General features: G+C 35.0%; 1 protein-coding gene across 8 annotated transcripts in view; it reads left to right on the top strand.

The window, feature by feature from the left end:
* The window catches only part of Pkn2 (protein kinase N2), a 118496-nt gene that overhangs the window by 22738 nt on the left and 74095 nt on the right, over nucleotides 1-21663 (top strand). For 5 of the 8 annotated variants that reach the window (XM_063257086.1, XM_063257115.1, XM_063257091.1 and 2 more), the window contains exons 2-3: nucleotides 15014-15314; nucleotides 17199-17267. In XM_063257086.1, coding sequence (XP_063113156.1) covers nucleotides 15014-15314; nucleotides 17199-17267 — 370 coding nt within the window. The remainder of the gene's footprint in view (nucleotides 1-15013; nucleotides 15315-17198; nucleotides 17268-21663) is intronic. The other 3 variants (XM_063257098.1, XM_063257126.1, XM_063257094.1) reach the window with 1 other exon arrangement.

The raw sequence follows: 21663 nt of genomic DNA, 5'->3' as shown, positions 1-21663 counted from the left end.
TTGAATCTCAAGTAACATGCAGTCAGTCAGTTTGTCAGGACAACAAATCAAACTGCATTCTGAAATGATAAGAAAATAATCTGATTCTTTCAAATGGATTACATCAACCGTGTTATAAATTATTTAAAACATTAGCATAATATATCAAAATGTAAAGTACTTTAAATTAAGGTTATAAACCAGAATACATTTACGATACTAACTAATAAACATTTCACTTGACTATTACTGATGCAATACATTTGTGCCATTTTAATTGTTCTGTTGTAACATACTAAGATTAGTGGACACCAACTTTACAAGCTAACAAAAATGAAGGAAATATTACTCAATATATAAGTAACAGCTAGGAAGCTTTGCATATTGAGAAATTATAAAGCAAGGTTATATATTATGTTGGGCAGAAATGTATATACATATTTAATAATTATTGTATAATGAAATATACCCAATAACAGTATTTTTTCCCTTCCCTTAACCACAACTCCTAATAACCAAATTTGGTGCTCTTCATTTGTACACCAGAAACGAGATATCTGGCTCTGCAGCCTTCATGATTGCTCTTTTTTTTTCTCCTTTTGAGACAGGGTCTAGCTATGTAGCCCAAGCTGGCCTCACACTCATGGTGATCCTCTTGCCCCAGCCTCCTGATTGCTGGGATTAGAGTAAGGTGCCACCACACATGACCTTCATGATACTTTAAAAATATTCTTGTGTGTGTGTCATTACCAGAGAGGAAGACCATTGTGAAGGACAAGGGGAAATATAGCACTTATTTCTGTACATTTTTATCAAAGCCTATAAAATATTGCTTACAAACTTTTAATTTGTTTCAACCAAAACATTTGGGTCTTTTATTGTTTATTTTTGTGAATAATTATTACTTCTCATATTTGGCTTACTAGTTTTACTCTTTTGGGAAATTATTTTGTATTGTTTATGTAGTTTCATTTTTTCCCTTATCTCCCAACTTTAAGGGGACAGCTTGCTTTCTCTTTCTCTAAACTAATCAGTAAAATGAAACATCATGAGGATCCCAGATAAAATTCCTTCTCATCTCTGTCCCTTTCTGTCTATCCATCCTTCCATCCATCCATTTGTGGCCTTGATTTGGTCACTTTTTATTGTATACTTCTCAGTAACAACAAAGGAATCTCTGGATATTTCCTTTTTAATTTTTGTTTTTATTTAAGCCAACTAATTCTTATCATTATGCTTTAAAGTGGTTCTGCTACTGTGCTATTTTGTGTATGCCTACTTATTTAAAAAGTAATATTCTAGTATATTGGAAATCTTTGTGATAGATCTGCTCTAATTTAAGCATGACACCTAAAAAATAATTTTAATTTCATCTTTCCTTCATTTTGATGTCCAACTGTCTTTTGTACACTTTGAGGGTATATTTAGTAACCGTGGTAATATTAAGTGCCTTGCTAATTGAGTAAGTTGTAATATCAGACTATGACCAATGTATATATTTTACTAATTTAGTCATTTTAATAGTCCTTTCAGATATATAATATTAACCCCATTTTTAAAAGAATAATCAGTTTTGAGAATTTATGTAATATGCCTCCCAAATTTTGTTCTTAATTCTTTTGATGTACTTGTGGGCTTCATTTTATTAGATTTCTATTTCATAGAGTCTGCCCTTGCCTGAATCACCTTCCCACCTGTCTATTGTAAGTCTTTAGTGTCATCCTCTCCATCAGAAGTTTCACAGATTTCTAAAGTGCCCATAGGATGCAATACATTCCACTTCATTTTTAATACTACTGCTCTTCTTGATATTAGTATAGTCACTTTTGCTCTTCTTTCAGCCTTCCTGTGTTTAGAGTGAATATCTTCACAGTTTTAAAAATAAGTATGTTTAGGGTTGGGGATCCAGCTCAGTAGCATTAGTGCCTGCCTGACAAGCGTGAGGTCATGAGTTTGATCCTCAGTACCAATAAATAAAATAAAATAAATAGTTTAGGCTGTATAGTCTTTCTTTATCAAAGGGAGATACATTTCAGACCACTGGAGGATACAATAGGTAGTACCAAACTTTCTAGACTCTGCTTTTTTCCTGTATTTACTTATCTATGATCAGCTTTCCCTTTTCACTTCAAGGAAGTACTTTATAGCTTCTGTTTGGTATATCCAAATTACTAGCATCACTATTCTTGTGCTTTGGGTCCATTGCTAAGTATAGGTTACTGAATATTCGCCTGTGATACATTGATGATTAATAATGAAGATGAGTTTCATGAGTAAGTAACATAATATATTATAGACATGATGGGCAAAGGCAGGACAGAGAAAAATGGCATGAAATTTTGTTATACTACTTGAGTGGTGTGCAACTTAAAATTATGGTCAGAGACTCTTGTGGTGGTTCATGCCTGTAGTCAAAAGGCTAAGGCTGGAGGAAAAAAATATAGATAGATAGATAGAAATCTGTGTATTTCTGGAATTTGCCATTTTATAGTTTCAGACCTCAGTTGAATATGTTTAAATGAAACTATGAAAAGGGAAACTGCGTGTAAAGAGGGATAAATGTATTTTTTCAGCCCACTGTGCCAATATCTTTTTTTTGTTTTTGTCATTTAAAACTTTGATATTTAAAGTAATTGTTGGTATGTGAGGGTTTACCTCTGCTATTTTACTGTTTGTTTTCTACTTGTTCTCTGTTTCTGTCTTGTTTTCTGCCTATGTGTGGGCTACTTGAACACTTTTTAGAATTATGTTTAGGCTTATTAGTGTTTTTTTAGTATATCACTAGTTTATTGTTTGTTTTGTAGTTCCTTTGGGTATTATTCATGGCTAATGTATCACCTAAATAGTATTACCATGTTCATTGAAGTGTGAAAATCTGTTTTACTTTTCCTCTTTCCTCCCTAGTTGAAAAGTCATCTTACTTCCCTTACATTGACAATGTTTTCAGATGATATAATTTTAGCTTCAACTGCAAATAAGATTTTAAAAATTCATAAAGAGAATGTTAGTCTTATATTTAGCCATGTTTTTACTTTCTTTCTGAAGTTACAAACCTCAGACAGTTAACAATTTCTGTTTGAAGAACTTCTATTAGCCATTCTTTAGAATAGAACTACTAATGAAAAATGCTGTATTTTTATTTCCCTTTAATTCTTGATAGTTAATTTCACTGAGTATAGAATTTAGAATTAACAGTCCTTTCTTCCATCACTTAAATGTGGGACCATTTTGTGCTGGCTTCTATGATTTCTATTGAGAAGTATTATTGCTTTCAAAAATGTTTTCTTTATACTTTTTATCAGTTCAGTCTGAGTTGTCTTCGCTTTCTTTGGCTGTGTTTGGCATTATTGTTTCTAGAGTTTCTCAGCTGCTTTAGACTGTAGGTGTATTGCAAGTTTAGCAACTTATCAGTTACATGCTGTCTTTCATTTTGTACTGCAAATTCCTGTGCCTTTTTTTTTTCCATTATATTTGTTCCTGTTACTCGGATTGGTCATGTTCTATTGTTTTATCTTCAAATTTATTCTCTTGTTATCTTCAGTCTACTATTAAGCCTGTCCAGTGAGCAAGTGCACTTTTTAATTCATTTATTACATTTTTTAGTTCCATAATTTATTTCTTTTTTTAGTCTTTGTCATTCACCATTGTAGTCAGGGATTGCAAAGAGAACAATTACATACAGGACCCAGAATTTATAATACTATTTTATGATGGTCACGCAGAGTTAAATACAAGAAAGTACAAGAAATCTGTGTACAATACTAAAGACCTAGAAAATGTAGCTAAGGGCCTGGATTCTACAATAAAACCCTGGGTGGGTGCTGAAGACCAAGAACCCATGACAATGAGTTTCTATCAGGAAGTCAGTATGACAAACCTGGAGATTTTTAAACAGCACATATTTTCCCCTCTGGAGCCAGGAAGTGATGCTCAAAGTAAAGCCCAGAGTTCCTCCAAAGAGAATCACAGCCATTGTCAGTGACAAGGTCCTGAGCTCTTCTGATGTGAGTGGCTGAATTCTTATCAAGGAAGCCAGCATATAGGCTCTTCCAGGAGAACCAACTGCTCCAAATAATAACACTTAGGAGAACTCACAATGCTTCACTCTGCCTCTCAGTGTCTTTTTTTATGCTGGCAATTTTCCTCAGGTAGATGTGCCATCTACACAGCACCAACTTGACTACCAGTTTTTAATCTGTAACATCCACTAAGGGTTGATGTTCACTGATTTCAAAGGTGTTCATAATTGTTGGTATTTTTATGATTGCTTTATGATGATGGCCAGTTAATTTCAGTGTGAGTCATCGCAGGGTTGACTTCTGTCTTAAAACTTTGATTCCTAGACAGTTTGTATATTACAAAGCTATACTTAAATCTTTTATTTTAACAGGTAGTTATTCTCTTTCAACCTATATTTATGGGCTATGGGTCCAGTGATAATTTACTTTTCAGAACATTTGCATTGATATTCTGCTTTACTTCGCTTGTGTGTAACCTGAACTTATTCTGAAAACCTGAGTTAATGATTATAGTGTATTTCCCCAGTTGTCTTGCATGTTAATTCATGTGTGGCGTGGTTCTGCCCAAGGCATTTTATGCAGGTTTAAAGAATTCCTTTTTCCACCTTTCTTCTGTCCTATAATCTTCCATTACCACCCCTGCCCTCATTTTTATCTTTAGGTAATAAACCTGCCTGTGCTTGGTAGAAATGGATTGTAATTTTTCCACTTGGTCTTCACTGCTAATGTTCCATTTGAAGTTAGGGAATTGCTTTTTTAAACCACCTACCACCATCAAGTGGGACATAGATGTTTAAAACCCCTTTTTTCTATTGATGTTATTCAAGTAGGAAACTAGAGTGTCATCTTGGGTCATCTTCTACTGGATGTGGGAATGGGTTCCTGTACTCATCATATTGATAAAAGAAAGGAAATGTTATCTTGATCTGCTTATTCTTGCCAAGTGGGAGTGTAAATTCACCAGTCCATCTCTACTGATACTGTCCTGACAGGGGAGGAAAACCATGTATCCTTTACTACCTTACGGAGGGTGTAGGGAGCCAGATTCCTCACTTGTTCTCTGCTGATGCTTTTCACTGATGGGGAAAGTGTGCCCCATTCTGGACTTTGATTCTGTAAGATGGAGAGCAGCAGATACTCAACTCTTCCGCTGCATGTCTACAGGCAGAGGAAGAAGGGTGCCAAATGCTCTGGGAAGCCTGCTACTACCATACTAACTGGACTGCCTGCCTTTTACCACATGGAAGGTCCAGGTCTCTCCACTCAGTATCCCCTCACCCAGTAAAGTAGAAAACAACCAAGGTACCTGCTGGAAAAGGGCTGGTAATAGCAAAAAACATATCCTGGACTGCCCTCCTCCATGGTTCTTTGGCCAAAGAAAACAGATTTTCTTGGGAGTCCCTGTCTGTTCGGCTTTGAAGAAAGAAGTCAGTGATGAAGAGAACTTAAGAGAATTCACTCCCTTGTTTTTTTCATGACTGAAAGTCCCTAACTGATTTGCTTTCCTTATTCTACTTTTCATGCTCTTAGGATTATCTGTTTTGTTGTGTCTCCAGGGTGTTTATACTTGGCAAGAGATACAGAAAATGTGAGGATGTCCACTGTGGCCTCACTCACACGTTCTGTATCTCTGTTGAAATGGCTAGAGCATCTGCAGTGCTTTTATCATCCTCCAGGGCCATCTCCACAGAATGGCCTGGAACTCTTTACGTAGCAGTCAGATTTTCAAGAAGCTAAGTTTTTTGTAGGCCAGAACTTCAAACTTTTCTGCACAGCACTCAACTGTTGTTTCTACAATGCACTGTCGGAGTAAGACATCAGTGGGTAGTCAATATGGAAGGATGTGAACAGAAGGAGGCAAGATGCCTTCAAAACACAATTTTTTTAACAGCCTACCATGGTTTTATAATAGGTTTCTCTGTGTCCCTTGAATCTGTTTTTTAAATTTTTATTAGTATATATTTGTAGTAATAATCATTGCATTCATTGTGAGGGGCTGGTACATATACGTAACATGTCTTTATTTTTTTCCTTTTCCCTTTTCCTTCTTGAATCTATACTTAACACAGATCAGACCATCTTATTTCTTTGCCCAAGACCTTCTGAGTTTCCATTACACTCATAGTAAATGGCCACTAAGGTCCTGTGTTTTATTGTTGGTTTTGCTTTTTGTTTTTTTTATAGTACTTAGGGTTGAACCCAAGGTCTTGTCTATGAGCTGTAACCCCTACCAGATGCCTCCCTTTTTTTTTTTTTTTTTTTTTTTTTTTGAGACAGGGTCTTGCTAAGTTATTAAATTGCTCATGCTAGGCTTTAATTGGCAGTCCATCTACTTCAGCCTCCCAGAATGCTGAGATCATAGGTATGGGGCACCACACCACCCATCTAAAATCCTGTGTGATTTTTGCCTTAAATAAGGATTTATTTCCATTTAAAATACGTCTAAGGGTAGGCCACCTAAGACTTGTCTAGTAGTTCAGTACGGCCACCAGAGACTCAGACTCTCACTCTCTCTGATTGACCATGTGTTTGTCTGTGTCCCTTTCGTCATAAAGTGGTAGTTGCATTTTCAGGCTCTCAATCTGCATTCCAGGGAAAAAGAAAGGAAGAATAGAAACTTTTCACCCAAACCCTGGGCTTAGTTCTCTGACAAAAATTGTTATATATCTTCTTGTAGATACAAGAGAGCCTGATAAAGTGAGAATTTGATGTGTAGAATTTGTTCCATCTAACGAAAAATTAGTTTGCCTAGTCAGGACTAGAGAAAATTAGGCACCCAGTGCTGTGCTCCAGTGCTATGTGCTAGCAACTGTATTGTAGCTAAGAAAGCATATTTCTTAGTGCTAGGCATAGGCATTGTACGAGTTAAGAGTAATACAGTCAAAGATAGTTACAGTAATTATAATTCCCTTTTGCAGATGAGGAAATGGAGCTTTAGCATGATTGGAGTATCAAAATTTACATATGGCCTGTCTAGTTCCAAATGTTTTTTTTTATTTTGGTATCAGGGATTGAACTCATGACAGCGTGCTTGCAAGGCAGGTGCTTATGCCACTGAGCTAAATCCCCAGCTGTTTCTTCTTTTTAAGACAAGGTCTCACTATGTGGCACAGGCTGGCTTTGAGCTCACAGAGATCCTGCTACCTCAACTTTCCAAGTGTTGAGACCACAGGTGTGCACCACCCAGCCTGACTTATACTACACTCTGACTGAGCTTTACAAACAACACAGGCTGAGGAAACAGCTCAGTGGTACAGTGCCTGCCTGGCAAAAAAAAAAAAAAAAAAGAAAAGAAAGAAAGAAAAGAAAGAAAGAATGTACATTTGTGTTACTGCTTTACCAATGTTCTACATCATGTTTGGTTTTTCATCTTTAATAAGCTGAATACCTCTCAAAGAATAAACCTGTTGTTTTCACCTTTGTTTTTCTGTTATGTAGCATACTTTTAAGTGAATGTTTTGAATAAATAAAGCATTTTAAAAACTGATAGGAAAGCCAGCCCTCATTTGCAAATGAGTAAGTGGAAAGGGAGGAAAGAGAAACATGCTTGTATAATTTGTGGCAGAGCATTGGTATTTAAAACTGTTCTTTTATGTTCTAGTCAAGAGTACCCTCCCTTGAAGTACAGAAGGTCAAGTTAGGGCAAAGTTATTTTTTAAAGTTTAATTAATACATGTCTACAACACATAGTGATTACATTTGTTGTGGGGTGTTGGTCCATGTACATAACACAATCTTAATTCATTTTATGTCCCCACCCTCCTCTCTTGGTCAGATTAGAGTGAAAGCAGGAAAAGGAAATGTGTTAGTCAGTGTCCCTGACTTACAGAAGGTCATATACATGAATTAAAGCAAGTCAGTTCAGTCGGATTATAGTTCGACTTTAGGCTAACGGGTTTTCCAAAAGGGCCCCTTCAGGGAGGTGGGACACAATAAAAAGAGCCAGACCAGGAGTTAGAAGTCTGCTATGCTGAATCAAAGCATCTTAGTGACTTTTCTTTATAATCTTAGGCTAATTGCTTGCTTACCTGCTTTGAACCTGCCTTCCTCAAAACTAAAATCAAGGGAGTTAGACTAAACAGTTTTTGAAATTTCTTCTAGCTGAAATAGTATGTGAAATCACTATGCCTGGTGAGTTTTCGTAATACTACAACATTTTTTTGGCATCTCTCAGGTCAGACTGTATTATATTTCTGAGATGTAGAGAAAGAAACAGCTTTTTCACTTCTTCTCTGGGAACTTTGCCAGTGAGAAATAAACTTCCTTTCCTGTCTCTCCTCAAATGAAGTACTTGGTCACAAGTGACAGATTTTTTCTTCATTTGTTCTTTGAATCTGGTCTTATTCTTATTTTATTGTTTTTCTTAACCTTAGTGTGAGTTTGTTTAAATATAGAAAATTGGAAATGTCAGTTTGTATTTTAGCCTAAAACCAGAATTTCATTATTATATAAAGTAAAATAATTATAATCAATTTTGTATTAACACATTTGTGTATTTGAAATACTTGGCTGGCACATGATGTCTAATTAGAGTAGAATATGTAGTCTCATCCCTTGAAGTAGAATTGTGTTGAGTAAATATGGCCTAAGTAAGTAACAAGTAGACTGTAGAAGATATTATGAACTTTTATGTTTGACAAAATTGGAAGAAAGTGAATGTTACTTTTTGTTTCTTTTAAATGATAGTTTCCTCCTTACTAGATAAGATTTTTTTAAATGGAGAATTTTTACTCCTAAAGAGTAGAAAACCTAGAAAACTGTGAAGAACAAAATGAAAATTCTGCTTTTTTAAACGAGAAATAATTATTGTTAACATTGTAATGTATTTTGTGGGGGAGATTGTTTGTTTGGTTGTTTTTGTTTTGTTTTGTTTGGGTTAGATTTTTTTGAGCAGGGGTTCACTATGTAGGGCAGATTGGCTTCACTGTTTAGCAAGGCTGACCTCTTGCTTCAACCTCTCTAGCACAGGAATTATCGGCATGTACCACCTCACCTGGCTTCTATTGTTATTTTAAACATAATTTGAAGTAAAGCTTGGAGTACACAACGGTGTATCAAGTTGGATATAACTGCTACGAATTAACAAAAGCCGTAAATGGCACACACTTTATTCTCTAGAGTTTCGACATTTTACGCCCTGAACTTTTTCTTTCTGATAGCATATCCTGCTGTTAAAATCCTATTGTCATAAGCCTTGTAAAAGAATGTGTACATTAGCTTATACATATTGTTGATTAATTTTAGTGTTACTGAATTGATTATTCTAGGTAAAAATAATGTCTAATTTTCTTAGATTTATGAAGTTAGAATTACTAGGTCAAAGGGAGTTGCTGTTTTTGTGGGGGGTTTTATTACTTATTTTCAATTCTGTTTTTCTCTCCCCTACTGTATAGGGATAGGACCCACAGTCATTCCACCACTCAACTATATGCCAGCACTTTTTGGTTTTTGTTGAGACAGGATCTTGCTTTATCCCAGGCTGGCCTTTAAACTTCTGACCCTCCCACTTCAGGTTCCTAAGTAGCTGGTGACAGTGTTTGCCACCACATCTGGGTTCCAACTTCATTTTTATAAAAACTATCTTTTGTGATATGGCTGGGTTATTGCTAATGCGATGGAGGGGTTGAGGGTTTGTTGTTGTTGTTGTTTGTTTGTTTTGGTCTTTTTAAGACAGGGTCTAGTTATGCACTTTGTGCTGACCTTGAACTCACTTTGTACTATGGTGGCCTCAAACAAGGATCTTACTGCCTCAGCCTCCCAAGTGCTGGTGTTACAGGGGTACACCACCATGCCTGGCACTAAAATGGTTTTTAAATGGTTGTCAGTTTAATTTTTCTCAGAATGTTATTTGGGTCTTTTGTTGTTACTAAAAAGTTTTTTTTATCTGTCTAAATGTCATTTATTCATAAGTTGGAATTGGTAGAACAGATGCCTTTCTGTTCAGTTTTATTACTACTTTAATTTGTAAGATGGAATGATCTTTCAATCTAAGAAATTATTTTTAATTCTGGAAAATTTTCACTTATCTTTTCGTACAATGCTTTTCTACTATTGTTATTTTCTAATTCTGGAGTTGGTATTTGATTGAGCTTAGATCTGCCCTCATAAATTCCATACCTGTTAATCTTCATAATTTTTACTTTGTATATGAGTTCAGAATAATTTCCTCAGTTGTCTGTCAGTATATAAATTACTTGTCTTTGTCTAACCTGTTACTTAATTTATTTATTGAGTTTTTCTTGTATTTTGGTTCATTTGAAAACTGTAAATTTTATAGTTTTTAATTCTTTGAGATTTCTGTTCTTTTATTTTAATTTCAGTTTCTTTAAGAGTCTGAGAGTATTTATTCCACAATGGTTTCTTCATGTTTGGATTTGATCCTCTGATTCAATAATTACTTTAGGACTACAGATGATAAGAGTTTAGTTTACTAAACTTAGGAAGACGGGATTGATCATAAAGGATTTGTTGAACTATTTTTCAAACACTTAATTATGGTCAATTTTGATAGTAGCAAACAAAAGTAGCATAAGAAAGACAAGGTGAAAGAATGCTAACCATATGTTAGATTAATTTGAATACAATGGAATAGCTAGAATTACCATTTCAGTAATAAAAGATACTGAAATTATTGCGCTTATCTTAATATAGCAAATTGGTGGTTTCCTTTTTCATATCCACATACGTGTTCATATTTAATAAAGTTTAAAAGGGAGTTAGTGATTAGAAGCTGGATCCAACTTTGTTTAAAAACATGAGAAAAGATGTCTAGTGGGGAAGAAGCATGAAAAAAGTTTACTTTTCCTGATACTCAGAAGTGAATACAGGACTATTAAATTGAGCTACACCTTTAGTTTGTGTTTTTTGTTTTGTTTTTAACTTTGAGATAAGGTCTTGCCATGTTGTCTATACTAGGCCCAAATAGAGTTAAGAAGTAACAGATGAAAACATACATGTGCTAGTTCAACTTAACAAGTAAATCATAGTAGTATTTAGCAATGGTAAAAGGCTAATAGTATTTCAACCTAAAAGTTTATTGTTACTAAGCAAACATAAATTTTCTTCTTTAATTATTGAACCAGGGCTTATTCTGTTCTTTTATAAAATAATTTAATAATTTGAAATAGTTATAGCATATAGGAAGTGCAAAAACACATCAAACAGTTTTTGTTCATACTGCTATAATTACATAAGCAACATTACTAATACTGAAAAACTGAATGCTTATTAAGTTTGGAAATACACATTTATAATTATTCATTAAGCTCAAAGAAAAATTTAAAGGCCTATCATCCCAGAGAAAAATGTCCCTCACTTGAGAATTACATCTTGTTTATGTCGTCACCTTTTACAGTATGTTCACTTGTGAAGAACTATTTTCAGTGATGAAACACACAGAATAAAGTTAGATCAACAATTTCTGGCAAGTACTTTGGAAACTCACTAAGAATTACAACCAATTCCATTGAACCAGACATTGATAGATTAGATTCACAAAAACAAGTTCAAATATTCCACTAGGGTCATTTTGCTTTCTTTTACTGTTATAATAAAATATTTAAAGAAAAGGAACTTTTGTGATTTACATACATGAATTATAGCAAATATTTTATATGCAGCCCAATTCCTGTTCACTTAGTACAGCTCATGCAAGCTAAACTATTTGATACCTATAGTTTAGACATTTACTTCTGCATGTAACACAATCTATTGAAAAGATTATCATTGTAAAGATTGTCATTGACTATGTAGCTATTTATTTTCCTGATGCCAACTAATTTAATTTACACAGGTGAAGAATATTTTTTCATTGCCTACTAATGACTCGTGACATTATGATCAATAATAGCTATTTTTTAAGCATAGAAACATAATTTAGTAAATCAAATATCTTGTTTCAAATGTAAGAAAATTTGCTGTCCAATATATTAAAAGTTTATTGACAGTAAAATTTATAGGAAGTATTAAAACCTTTCTTATCAACCATCATTTGTTTTAAATGATTATGGTATATATATCCCTTGCTGTTTCCAAAAGGCATTTGAGCTATGTCACAACAATAGATTGGCATAAAAAAAATATGGTTGCTAAAATATTAAGTCTGTGGAAGGGAAGAGAGTGCAAACATGCTAACCATATTTAGTTCAGATCTAACTGTTGCTATAGTTATCAGTTTTCTTTTTGAGCTTGCTGGCGTACAAATTCTGTTCAAAAGAAAGTATGAGTTCTTCAGCAGTGCTAGGTTTTCCTGAATTTTAAAAGAAAAATATTACAAATCATTTTGAAAATAGACTAGGTGCCAGGCAGAGTAGCATACACCTATAATCCCACCACTCAGGACGCTGAGGCAGGAGGATCTCTGTGAGTTCAAGGCCAGCCTGGGCTCCATAGTAGAATTCAAGGCAACCCTGAACTACATGCCCAACCCCAAATAAATATATGTTAGTTTTAAAAATAGACAAATCACTTTTGAAAAACATATTAATCTGCCAAACAAGTCCTGCCTTCAATTGTTCATAGTCTGTGGAATGGTTAGATAATAAAAGAGATAGTTGATTTCAGTAAGATGGATAGAATCAGCACAGAGGAGAATCATTTAGCTAAATCTTACAGGAGGTCACTGGACAGGAAATCTTTCCCAGAAAGAGTTGTGGTGAATTTTGAAACAAAATGACAAAAGCTAGGGATCATTGGCATACGTGCCTGCTTGGCAAGCACGAGGTCGTGTGTTTAATCCCTGGTACCCAAAAAAAAAAAAAGAGAAAGAAAAAGGAGCTGCTTTAAGACTGGGGATTTAACTCAACAGCACGAGTGCCTGCCTGGGAAGCATGAGGTCATGAATTCAATCCCCAGTTCAAAAAGGCACAAAATGATAGATAACTAGACCAAGAAGGAACTTAGAGATAGTTGAAGTTAGAGAAGTGATACATCTCAAAGATACAGCATGCATTATAAATGAGCCAAGAGAGTGGTCTCTTTTAGTAAATGTCCATAATTTAATATGGTTGGAATTTAGGGAGCAAATGGATAGAAGTGGGCGTAAGAAAGAAACATTTTTCTTTTAGTTTATTATTATTTTATAAAGTGACTAAGTTGTTAAAACACAAGTATTTATTATTTGTCCCTTACTACTCAGTATATCAAACTGTTAGATATTTCTTTTGGCCTATAAGGAAATAAGGAAAAAAATTCACTGAGATGCTAAGGATACCATAAATCAAGACATTTTGGGAATCTGTGACTTGATATCAAAGGCATGAATTTGTTACTTTGTGTAATGTTTCTGGTAAATTTATAAAGATTGAAGTTTAACTAATTAGAAGAATGTGATTAAACTTTTTTCATATAATATTATTTGCCTCCATTTGCTTTTCATAAAACCAGACAGAAATTTGGAGTTTTATTTTTTGTGATAGTTAACTTTTGTTAGTATTTTGATAACTAGTAAAAGGTGGATTACTCATAAGCTTTGAAAACTAACCAAATACTAGGAAAGTTGAATTCCATTACAGAAAAACCTAAATAGCATTTTGACTTAGGTCAAAGTTCATCCTATATCTGTGTGGGTTGTTTTTTGGTGTTTTGGCTTTTTTGTGTTTTGTTGTTTTGGGGTTTTGGGTTTTTTTGTTTGTTTTTTGCTCTACTGCTTTTTGTCTGAATTTCAAGAGGTCTTACCTCTAAAATGGTTTAGAAACAGATTCGTAGAAATGAACAATTTCATTTTTATTTAATGTGCTTTGGAGTACAGGGTAAGTTGATATGGAAACCAATAGTAAAACTCATGTTTTCCTTTAGCTTACCTTTTCCACTATTTTGCACATAGCATAATTTTTAGGGATCGAAATTTAGATTAGCCAGGCATGGTGACACATGCCTGTAATATCAATTTTAATTAACTCTGCTTCAAAAAGTGCATAAAAAGCTGAATAGTGAAATATGTCTTCCTCTTTTCCGCGGCCTTCAAAAATTTAGCTCTTCCTAGAGGTAACAATCATCTGCTTCCTTATCTTTTAGAATTAAAAATCTATTTGAAAAACAGTATTACAGCAGTGGATAAAATAGTAAAATATACAGATAACTAGAAGATAACTTTGGATGTTTTAAATATAGATTAAACTTACTTAATAGAATTTCATTTTAAGGTTAACTATACTGGGTATTTTCTTGGCTTTTATTAGGGCATAATGTAGAGATTTTTCTGCTACTACTGTTTTTATAGTGAATCCATCAAATTATCAGTTGAGATAGTTGACTGTGAAACATACACATAGCAATCTAAATGGTCTTCTCAAACCCAAATTGGGCTGATGAAAAACTGACCATGTGAGTATCACTTTATTTTGGCATTTTGAATCCTTTTGTTTTCTTCAAGAGGGGAAACATCTTGTGTTACCCAGGTTGGTTGAACTTGAGCTGAAGTGACCCTCCACTTTTGGCCTCCCAAGAATTGGCATTCCAGGCACATGGCACTGCACCAGCTTAGTTTGTTTCTAAGCATTTTTATAGAGGATAAAATGACTCACCTACTTTAGTAATGTTTTCATGAAGTGACTACAGCAGGCCAAGAATCATGTTTGTAATTTCTCTTTTAAAATTTTAAATTACCACTATCTCTGAAAGGAGTCTAATATTTAAACTTCACAGTTAAACTGAGTATTTGAAAGGTGAAGTGTCGTTACCAAGGTTCACAATGTGGGGCTGGGATTTAACTTGGGTTTATAGATAATCAAATCCACTGTCAAAATCCAACTCTGAGATGCCGCTCTGTATAAATATGTTGTGTTCACTTAACATATTTGTCAAGTAATGGTACTTAGTGGATAAGCAGTTTTTGAATTTACAGTTTTATGTGGTATTAACAAAAGTAAATTAATAAACCATTACTTATTAAGGAATTTAATATAATTAATAAAGCTTCTCTTTATGCTAAAAATACAATTATCCTTAATGCTGTATATTTTACTAAGTGGCTAACTTCACTGAACTCCTATTTATTTTTTGTTTTGTTTTCATAGGGCGATTCCCGAACTCTTCCACTTTCTGAGAGTGTGAGTGCTGTTCAGAAGTTAGACTTTTCAGATACAATGGTGCAACAGAAATTGGATGATATCAAAGATCGAATCAAGAGAGAAATAAGGAAAGAACTGAAAATCAAAGAAGGAGCTGAAAATCTAAGGAAAGTTACAACAGATAAAAAAAGTTTGGCTTATGTAGATAACATTTTGAAAAAATCAAATAAGAAGTTAGAAGAACTACATCACAAGCTACAGGAATTGAATGCCCATATTGTTGTATCAGACCCAGAAGATGTCACAGGTACCGTATTTTACTTGATGTTTATATACTAAAACAAGTATATTATTTTAGTAACTATAAGTTTTGTGACACAGTTTGTAGCTTTTCTAAAAGTGTAGAAACTACCTTAGTAAAGGTCTATTTATACTCTGTTTAGAAGTAGAGTGAGTTGATGGCTATGAAAAAAACGTTTACTTGGAAATGAGTAACTGATACATAAATTCTTATCCTCTGTCAGTAAGACATGAGAGTTATTTTCTGGTATTAATGTTTTTTGTATTCAGTCAGCTCCATGCGTTTACCTGATTCGTTCTTACGATCAGCAGTACAGGTTTTCCAGATGACTTTAAAAATGCATTCTGAACAAGGGACATTTTTATTCTTTGCAGTTGTATTTAATCAGACTTACACTGTTTGTTATTGTGCACTAAACTAATGAATTAACCGCTAGACTACATATTGTTGTTCAATGAGAAAAACTGAATACTTGAAATTAAAAATTATTTAATATAAAGAATTTTTTTTTAAAAAAAGCTTTTGTTGGGCCAGGATTTAGCTCAGTGGTGTAAGCACCTTCCTGGCAAGCACGAGGTCTTGAGATCGATCTCCAGAGCAAACGAAAGAAAAGTTTTTGTTCTGCAAGCGTGCAAAATAAAAATACAATCCATGATTCTAGTCTTATTTTTAAATAATAGAATCAACAGATATCACTATTGGAAATTTTTTAATAGTTCAGAAAGTAAAAGGAAAGTACCCTCTCCCTAAAGATTAACTTTTTAATGTATAGCCTTCCAACAAATTATTTTCTAATGTTTGAAACAATTTTTACACATCATATTCTTTGTGTAACTTTCTACAGTCATGTATGAAAAATTCTAATAGTTTCATCATTGCAAAGATGATGTTTTGAGCAAAATACTGAATTTCTATGGTCCTCAGTTTCTTCATTTGCAGTGAAAAAAGTCATCTCTATAAAATAAAATACCATAGAAATTTTAGAAGAACCTGTGTGATTAGCTAATAAGTAATAATAGATGTAAATCAAATCAGTTAACGATTTCACCCAGCACACACCTGTGTAATCCCACTACTTGGTAGGATAGCTGTGAGTTCAGGGCCAGTCTTGACTTAGAAGTTAGTTTTCAGGGCCAACCTGAACGCCGTAGCAAAACTGTCTCAAAAAGCAAAAACAGATCCCAAGTTGCAGAAAACACTCGTATTATTCAGTGTATTGGATAAAATTCCCTTTCATATATCACCTTCCAGCATCTAACACTTAATTTTTATTTGGAGGCTCTGCATGTAGATTTTCAACCAAATGAGCATGCTTGAATACTTACAAGAAATCATAGAAAGCCAACAGTTAAGCCTTCTGTTTAAATGTTTCCCCCACAACCTCGTGGGTTCATGCATAGAGCTTTTGCAGAGGTGGCTGGATCTAGAGTGGGTCATGCTGGAATTGATTCATGGTGCAATGCTAGGATCAAGGTCACCAGGAGTAGCCCTAGAAGCCAAGGAACATGAATCTGTCAGACCCCTGTTTATTCTTTAGAATACGTCTATTGATAAATTTTAATTTTATGAGTTTTTTTACGTTTAACAGTGAGTACTTAAGAAAAAAATATCAAAAAAACAAAGTGTTATTTTAAAAATTTATAAAAAATTTTCATCAGACTGGTTTTTGGTGTACAAACTCTGGAAAAAGAGTATCAGAAGTAAATTTCTTTCTTTTTTTTTTTTTTTTTTTATTTAAAGAGAAAGAAAAGAAAAAAATATCAAAAAAACAAAGTGTTATTTTAAAAATTTATAAAAAATTTTCATCAGACTGGTTTTTGGTGTACAAACTCTGGAAAAAGAGTATCAGAAGTAAATTTCTTTCTTTTTTTTTTTTTTTTTTATTTAAAGAGAAAGAAACAAAAAAATACATGGAGAAAAAAAGAGTAGAAATAATACAGAATTACAGAAAAATAAACGGTAAGAAATCACCAGTTGATAAGTTACATATTGTCATCTTAGCAATAGTTGTTTAGGTTACAAAATTAAAGTATGTAAAGTGAAATTCAAATAGTGACACTGCCAACAGTTCTGCTCAGTGATCGAACAAAAACTTAGTAATATGGTTATCAGTCCTACACACTTGCTTTTTATCTTAAAGAGGGTAAGATTAAACATATCAAAACAGAACAAAACAGTTCAAAAAGAAACAGTTTAAAGAAATACAGATTTCAAAGCAAGTCCACTGGAGATCTTCACTGTTTATCTAATTGTCTGTAGTTTTCTTCCAAATAGTTGTCCCCATCTTCACACACATTAAATATATACTGCATATTATAGAACTAATCAAATCATTACAGAAAGAAGGCTTTTTAGGTCTTCAAGACCTGACATTGGGGAAGTCAATAATGACTGCCATAATGTCTCTCATTCTGTTTGTAGTAGCTGTCCTTACCTTTACGTATGCTGAAATTGAACATAAGAGACTAAACTAATATCGCTCTGAACAGTGAATGATAGTTTTGCTAGATTTTATATCATAATGCTACAGAATTAGTGTTGGGTTTCTTAGTGTCTCCTCTTCTTCAGAGTATCTGTTCATTACATCTTGCATTAATAATCTGTTCCCGTAAATAGTTTTAAAAAATCTTCCCATGTGTGAACTTCTACACGTATATCTATCCTCTCTGTATTATAGGGAAAAACAAATCATAACAAGACAGCAAAGCAAATTCCTAGAAAAACATGCAATGAAAAAGACACATAAGACCACAATATTAGGTGACCTACCTAGTTACTATGCTTTCTCTTGTTATTTTCAATAGACTAGTCCACATCAGCAGGCTTAATATAGTTAGGCATAGTATTACACAGCTATTTTTATAAAAACACAACTTTGAAAACATTGTAGGACTTGAGAGCTGTTAATAATCAAAACCGATATGGATATCTTTTACATATTGTCATTTTCAGAGTAGTTGCCTCTACTTTTAGGGTTGATACTATCAAGCATACCAAATTCAATTAAAGTCAGCCAAGGCAAAACTGCAGTCTAACAAATCAGATTCAAATAAGGTCAGTCATAGTAAGACAATGTAAGTAATACAGGGTTTCAGTTTAAGTTAGTAGGAAATTAAGGATAGTTACCATAGTATAACCTGCTATTTTTGGGTCAAATGTCTGTGCCTTCAAATCTGATATGAGTGGACAGACCAGAACAAAATAAATTCAAACTAAGCAGAGCAATGGGACTACTGTGACTTTTAAATCCTGATACACTATTAACAATGACCTCTGCCTTTTTTTAAATAGTGTATCAAAGCTATCTATATTAAAGATTGTAGTTTGCCATCTCTGCATCATGTCTGCTACTCCACTTTACTGCTATAGTTTGTCCAACTTACTCCCTCATTCCCCTATCTGCCCCTTTCTTTGAGGCCTCTCTGGCACTGTTGCTGGAATCCTGGATTTTTTCCCCTCTCTCTCTCTCTCTCTTTCTCTCTCTCTCTGGAATGTCCTTCAGTATTTTTGGTAGGGTTAGGTTGGCGGCCATGAACTACCACAGTTCATCCTTGTCTTGGAAACATCTTATTTCTCCATTAATTTTGAGAGAGAGTTTTTCTGGGTTTATCAGTCTTGGTTGCATATTATTTTCTTTCAGGGCTTGGAATATTTCCTCCCAAACCCTTCTTGATTTGAGAGTTTGTGTTGATAAGTCTGTTGTTATTTTGATAATTTTCCCATTGTGGGTTATCTGCTTCTCTTCCCTGGCTGCTTTTAGTATTCTGTTCTTTTGGTGGATTTCTGGTATCTTGATTATTATATGTCTGGGTGTAGATCTGTTTTGGTTATAGGTGGCTGGAGTTATGTATGCCTCATTTATCTGGATATCATTTCTTTTTCCTATGCTTGGGAATTTTTCCCTTAATATATCTGTGAATATTCTTTGTATTTCTTTTTTGGTTGCTCCTGCTTCCTCACTCACATGCTTTATTCTTAAGTTGTGTATCCTTTTGTTGTGTTCTAGCCTTTGAATTGTTTCTTTCTGGTTCCTTGTTATTTTTAAGAGGTCATTTCTTTCATGATCATATATCATAAATCTCTTCAAGTTTCAAAAGGCTAACTTTAGTTTCTGTCAAGGCATTTTGCCAGTGTTCAATGGAGCTTTTAGTTTCTTAGTAATCTCTTTGGATCTGTTTCATGTATTCTAGGTTATGTTTAAATTCTTCATCAGAGGTTTCTCTTTTCTGATTTCCTCTGTTCTTCCATCTGTGTTCTATTGGGAGGGGCTTATCATTTCTTTAATTAATCTCTTTATATCTTGCCTCCCTTGGATCAGAAGTACAGTTTTAAATTCGTCTATGAGGTCATGAAGGTATTTCTTTATTTTAGCTGATGCTGTGTCTAGTACTGGATGGTTACTGTGCTGGTTCTCTTCTGTGTTTACTTCTCCTGCCCTTATTTTCTCAGGTTCAGCAGCTGGAGATTTTTTAAAATTTCTATCTTTTGTCATGTTTCTGGTTTCTTTCAGACTGGTGTGTCCTGGGGGTGCGTTTCTGACCCTCTCCATATTGCTTAGGGCCTTTCTGAAGCATGCTGATTGCAGTTTTTGCTGCCCTTCCCAATTTGCTGTTATCTGAGGTAGGCAGTGATGCAAGGATGGTGCAGGCTAGCCTCTAACCTCTGTGCGGGTCAGTCCGCAAGTTAGGCTCTATCTTGTGGACGTCACAGAGTCGCAACTATTTTGTATCTGCTTATTGGGTCCCAACCAGAGCCATGGTTCAGCCCCAGCAGACCCTGCCAGTTCTCTCTGTGCCATAAGCAGCTGACTGATGTCACCACGGCGCAAGGCTCTGCCCAAATCCCAGCTGTTCTCTACCAGACCTCTCTGCGCCAGGGACGACTATCAATGTCACCACAGCGCCGGGCTCTGCCCAATTCCAAGATGTCCTCCACCAGACCTCTCTGCACCAGGGCGACTATCTGATGTCACCATGGTGCGGGCTCTGCCCAACTCCAAGATATCCTCTACCAGGCCTCTCTGTGTCACTGATGCCGCGGTGGTGCCAGGCTCTGCGCAATTCCAAGATGTCCTCCAGCCAGCAACAGCAGCCACGGGACCCAGTCCCTAGTACTCACCGGGACTCACTGCAGATCTTCCTCTTGGGTCCAGTGCAAACTGCGCTGCTTATCTTCACTGCATTCCCAGCACAGCTCGGATCGGTCAGAAAACTGCAGGGTGTCTGGCTTCGGAGCTTTGGCTGTTTGGCGGGGTCCCAGGTCTCAATTTCCAGCAGTCACCAAGAGCCAATACAGCTTTTCCCCTTTGATCCACTGCTCACTGTGCCGCGTTAAGGGTGTGGGATTTGCAGACTCCTGTTATTGGCAGCCGCAGTCTCTGCATGACCTTAATTAAATCTTCCGGGCACTCCTAATACAGTGCAGAACAGGGCTCAGTGAGTACATCGGGCTTCAGCTCTCCATCCACGCTTTTCCTTCCTCTTCTTAGTTTTATTTTTCCCTTTGGTTACCGCCTTGGTTAATAAGAATTGTTATCCATTCGTCTGGCCCTCTCCATGTTGTCATATTCTAGTATCTGATCTGATTTCTCCGCAGAGACTCTGCACCCAGCCCCCTAGCAAGCTACCATTTTTCTCCCTCTCAGAAGTAAATTTCTATATGAACTACAATGAAATTTCTATAGCACTTTACAAAAAAAAAATAATCTTAACTTCAGTTATTACACCTGTGGCAGTCTATACATATGACAACAACACTTTCCAAACACACACATTGCTTACACTGACAGCACATGTCTTTGCTTTCCTGGCCTTTTTGTAGGACATATTTGACATCTCAGTGGTCTTGCTGTTTTGTCAGAAGATTAGTATTATGTAGTGTGTACTTAGCAGGAAAATAAAATATCAATAAATTAATAAATTCTTAATATGTATTGTGCAGTTAGAATGGACATCAACATTTTCACATCAGCTGTGTACTTGCTTACAAAACCTTAAAAATAAATCAGAAATAAATTCCTATAAGAACTACAATGAAAATACCGATGGAAATCTACTTTGAATAAGCTTTGTTTGAATTGTCACACCCAAGGCAGTCCCCACACATGACAGCTGCATGTTCCATACACACATCTCGCTTACACTGACATCATGTGTGCTTAGTGTTCTTTACACTGAGAGCACCTATGGCTTGTTTTCCTGTACTTTCTTACGGGGTACAGTAGACATCTTCTTTGTTTTCCTGTTACAGGTTTTTATGATGCTGCACTTGCCTCTTTACAAGCTCACTAGTGTGAGATTTTGCATAGTACTCTGGGCACAAAGATTTAGTTTTCCCTCTTCTATAAATGGCCTCT

This window comes from Cavia porcellus, unplaced genomic scaffold, assembly GCF_034190915.1.
Source record: "Cavia porcellus strain 051 isolate PalLab524CR breed Dunkin Hartley unplaced genomic scaffold, mCavPor4.1 scaffold_1, whole genome shotgun sequence".
Lineage (NCBI taxonomy): Eukaryota > Metazoa > Chordata > Mammalia > Rodentia > Caviidae > Cavia > Cavia porcellus.
This window is presented reverse-complemented; position numbering and strand designations above follow the sequence as displayed.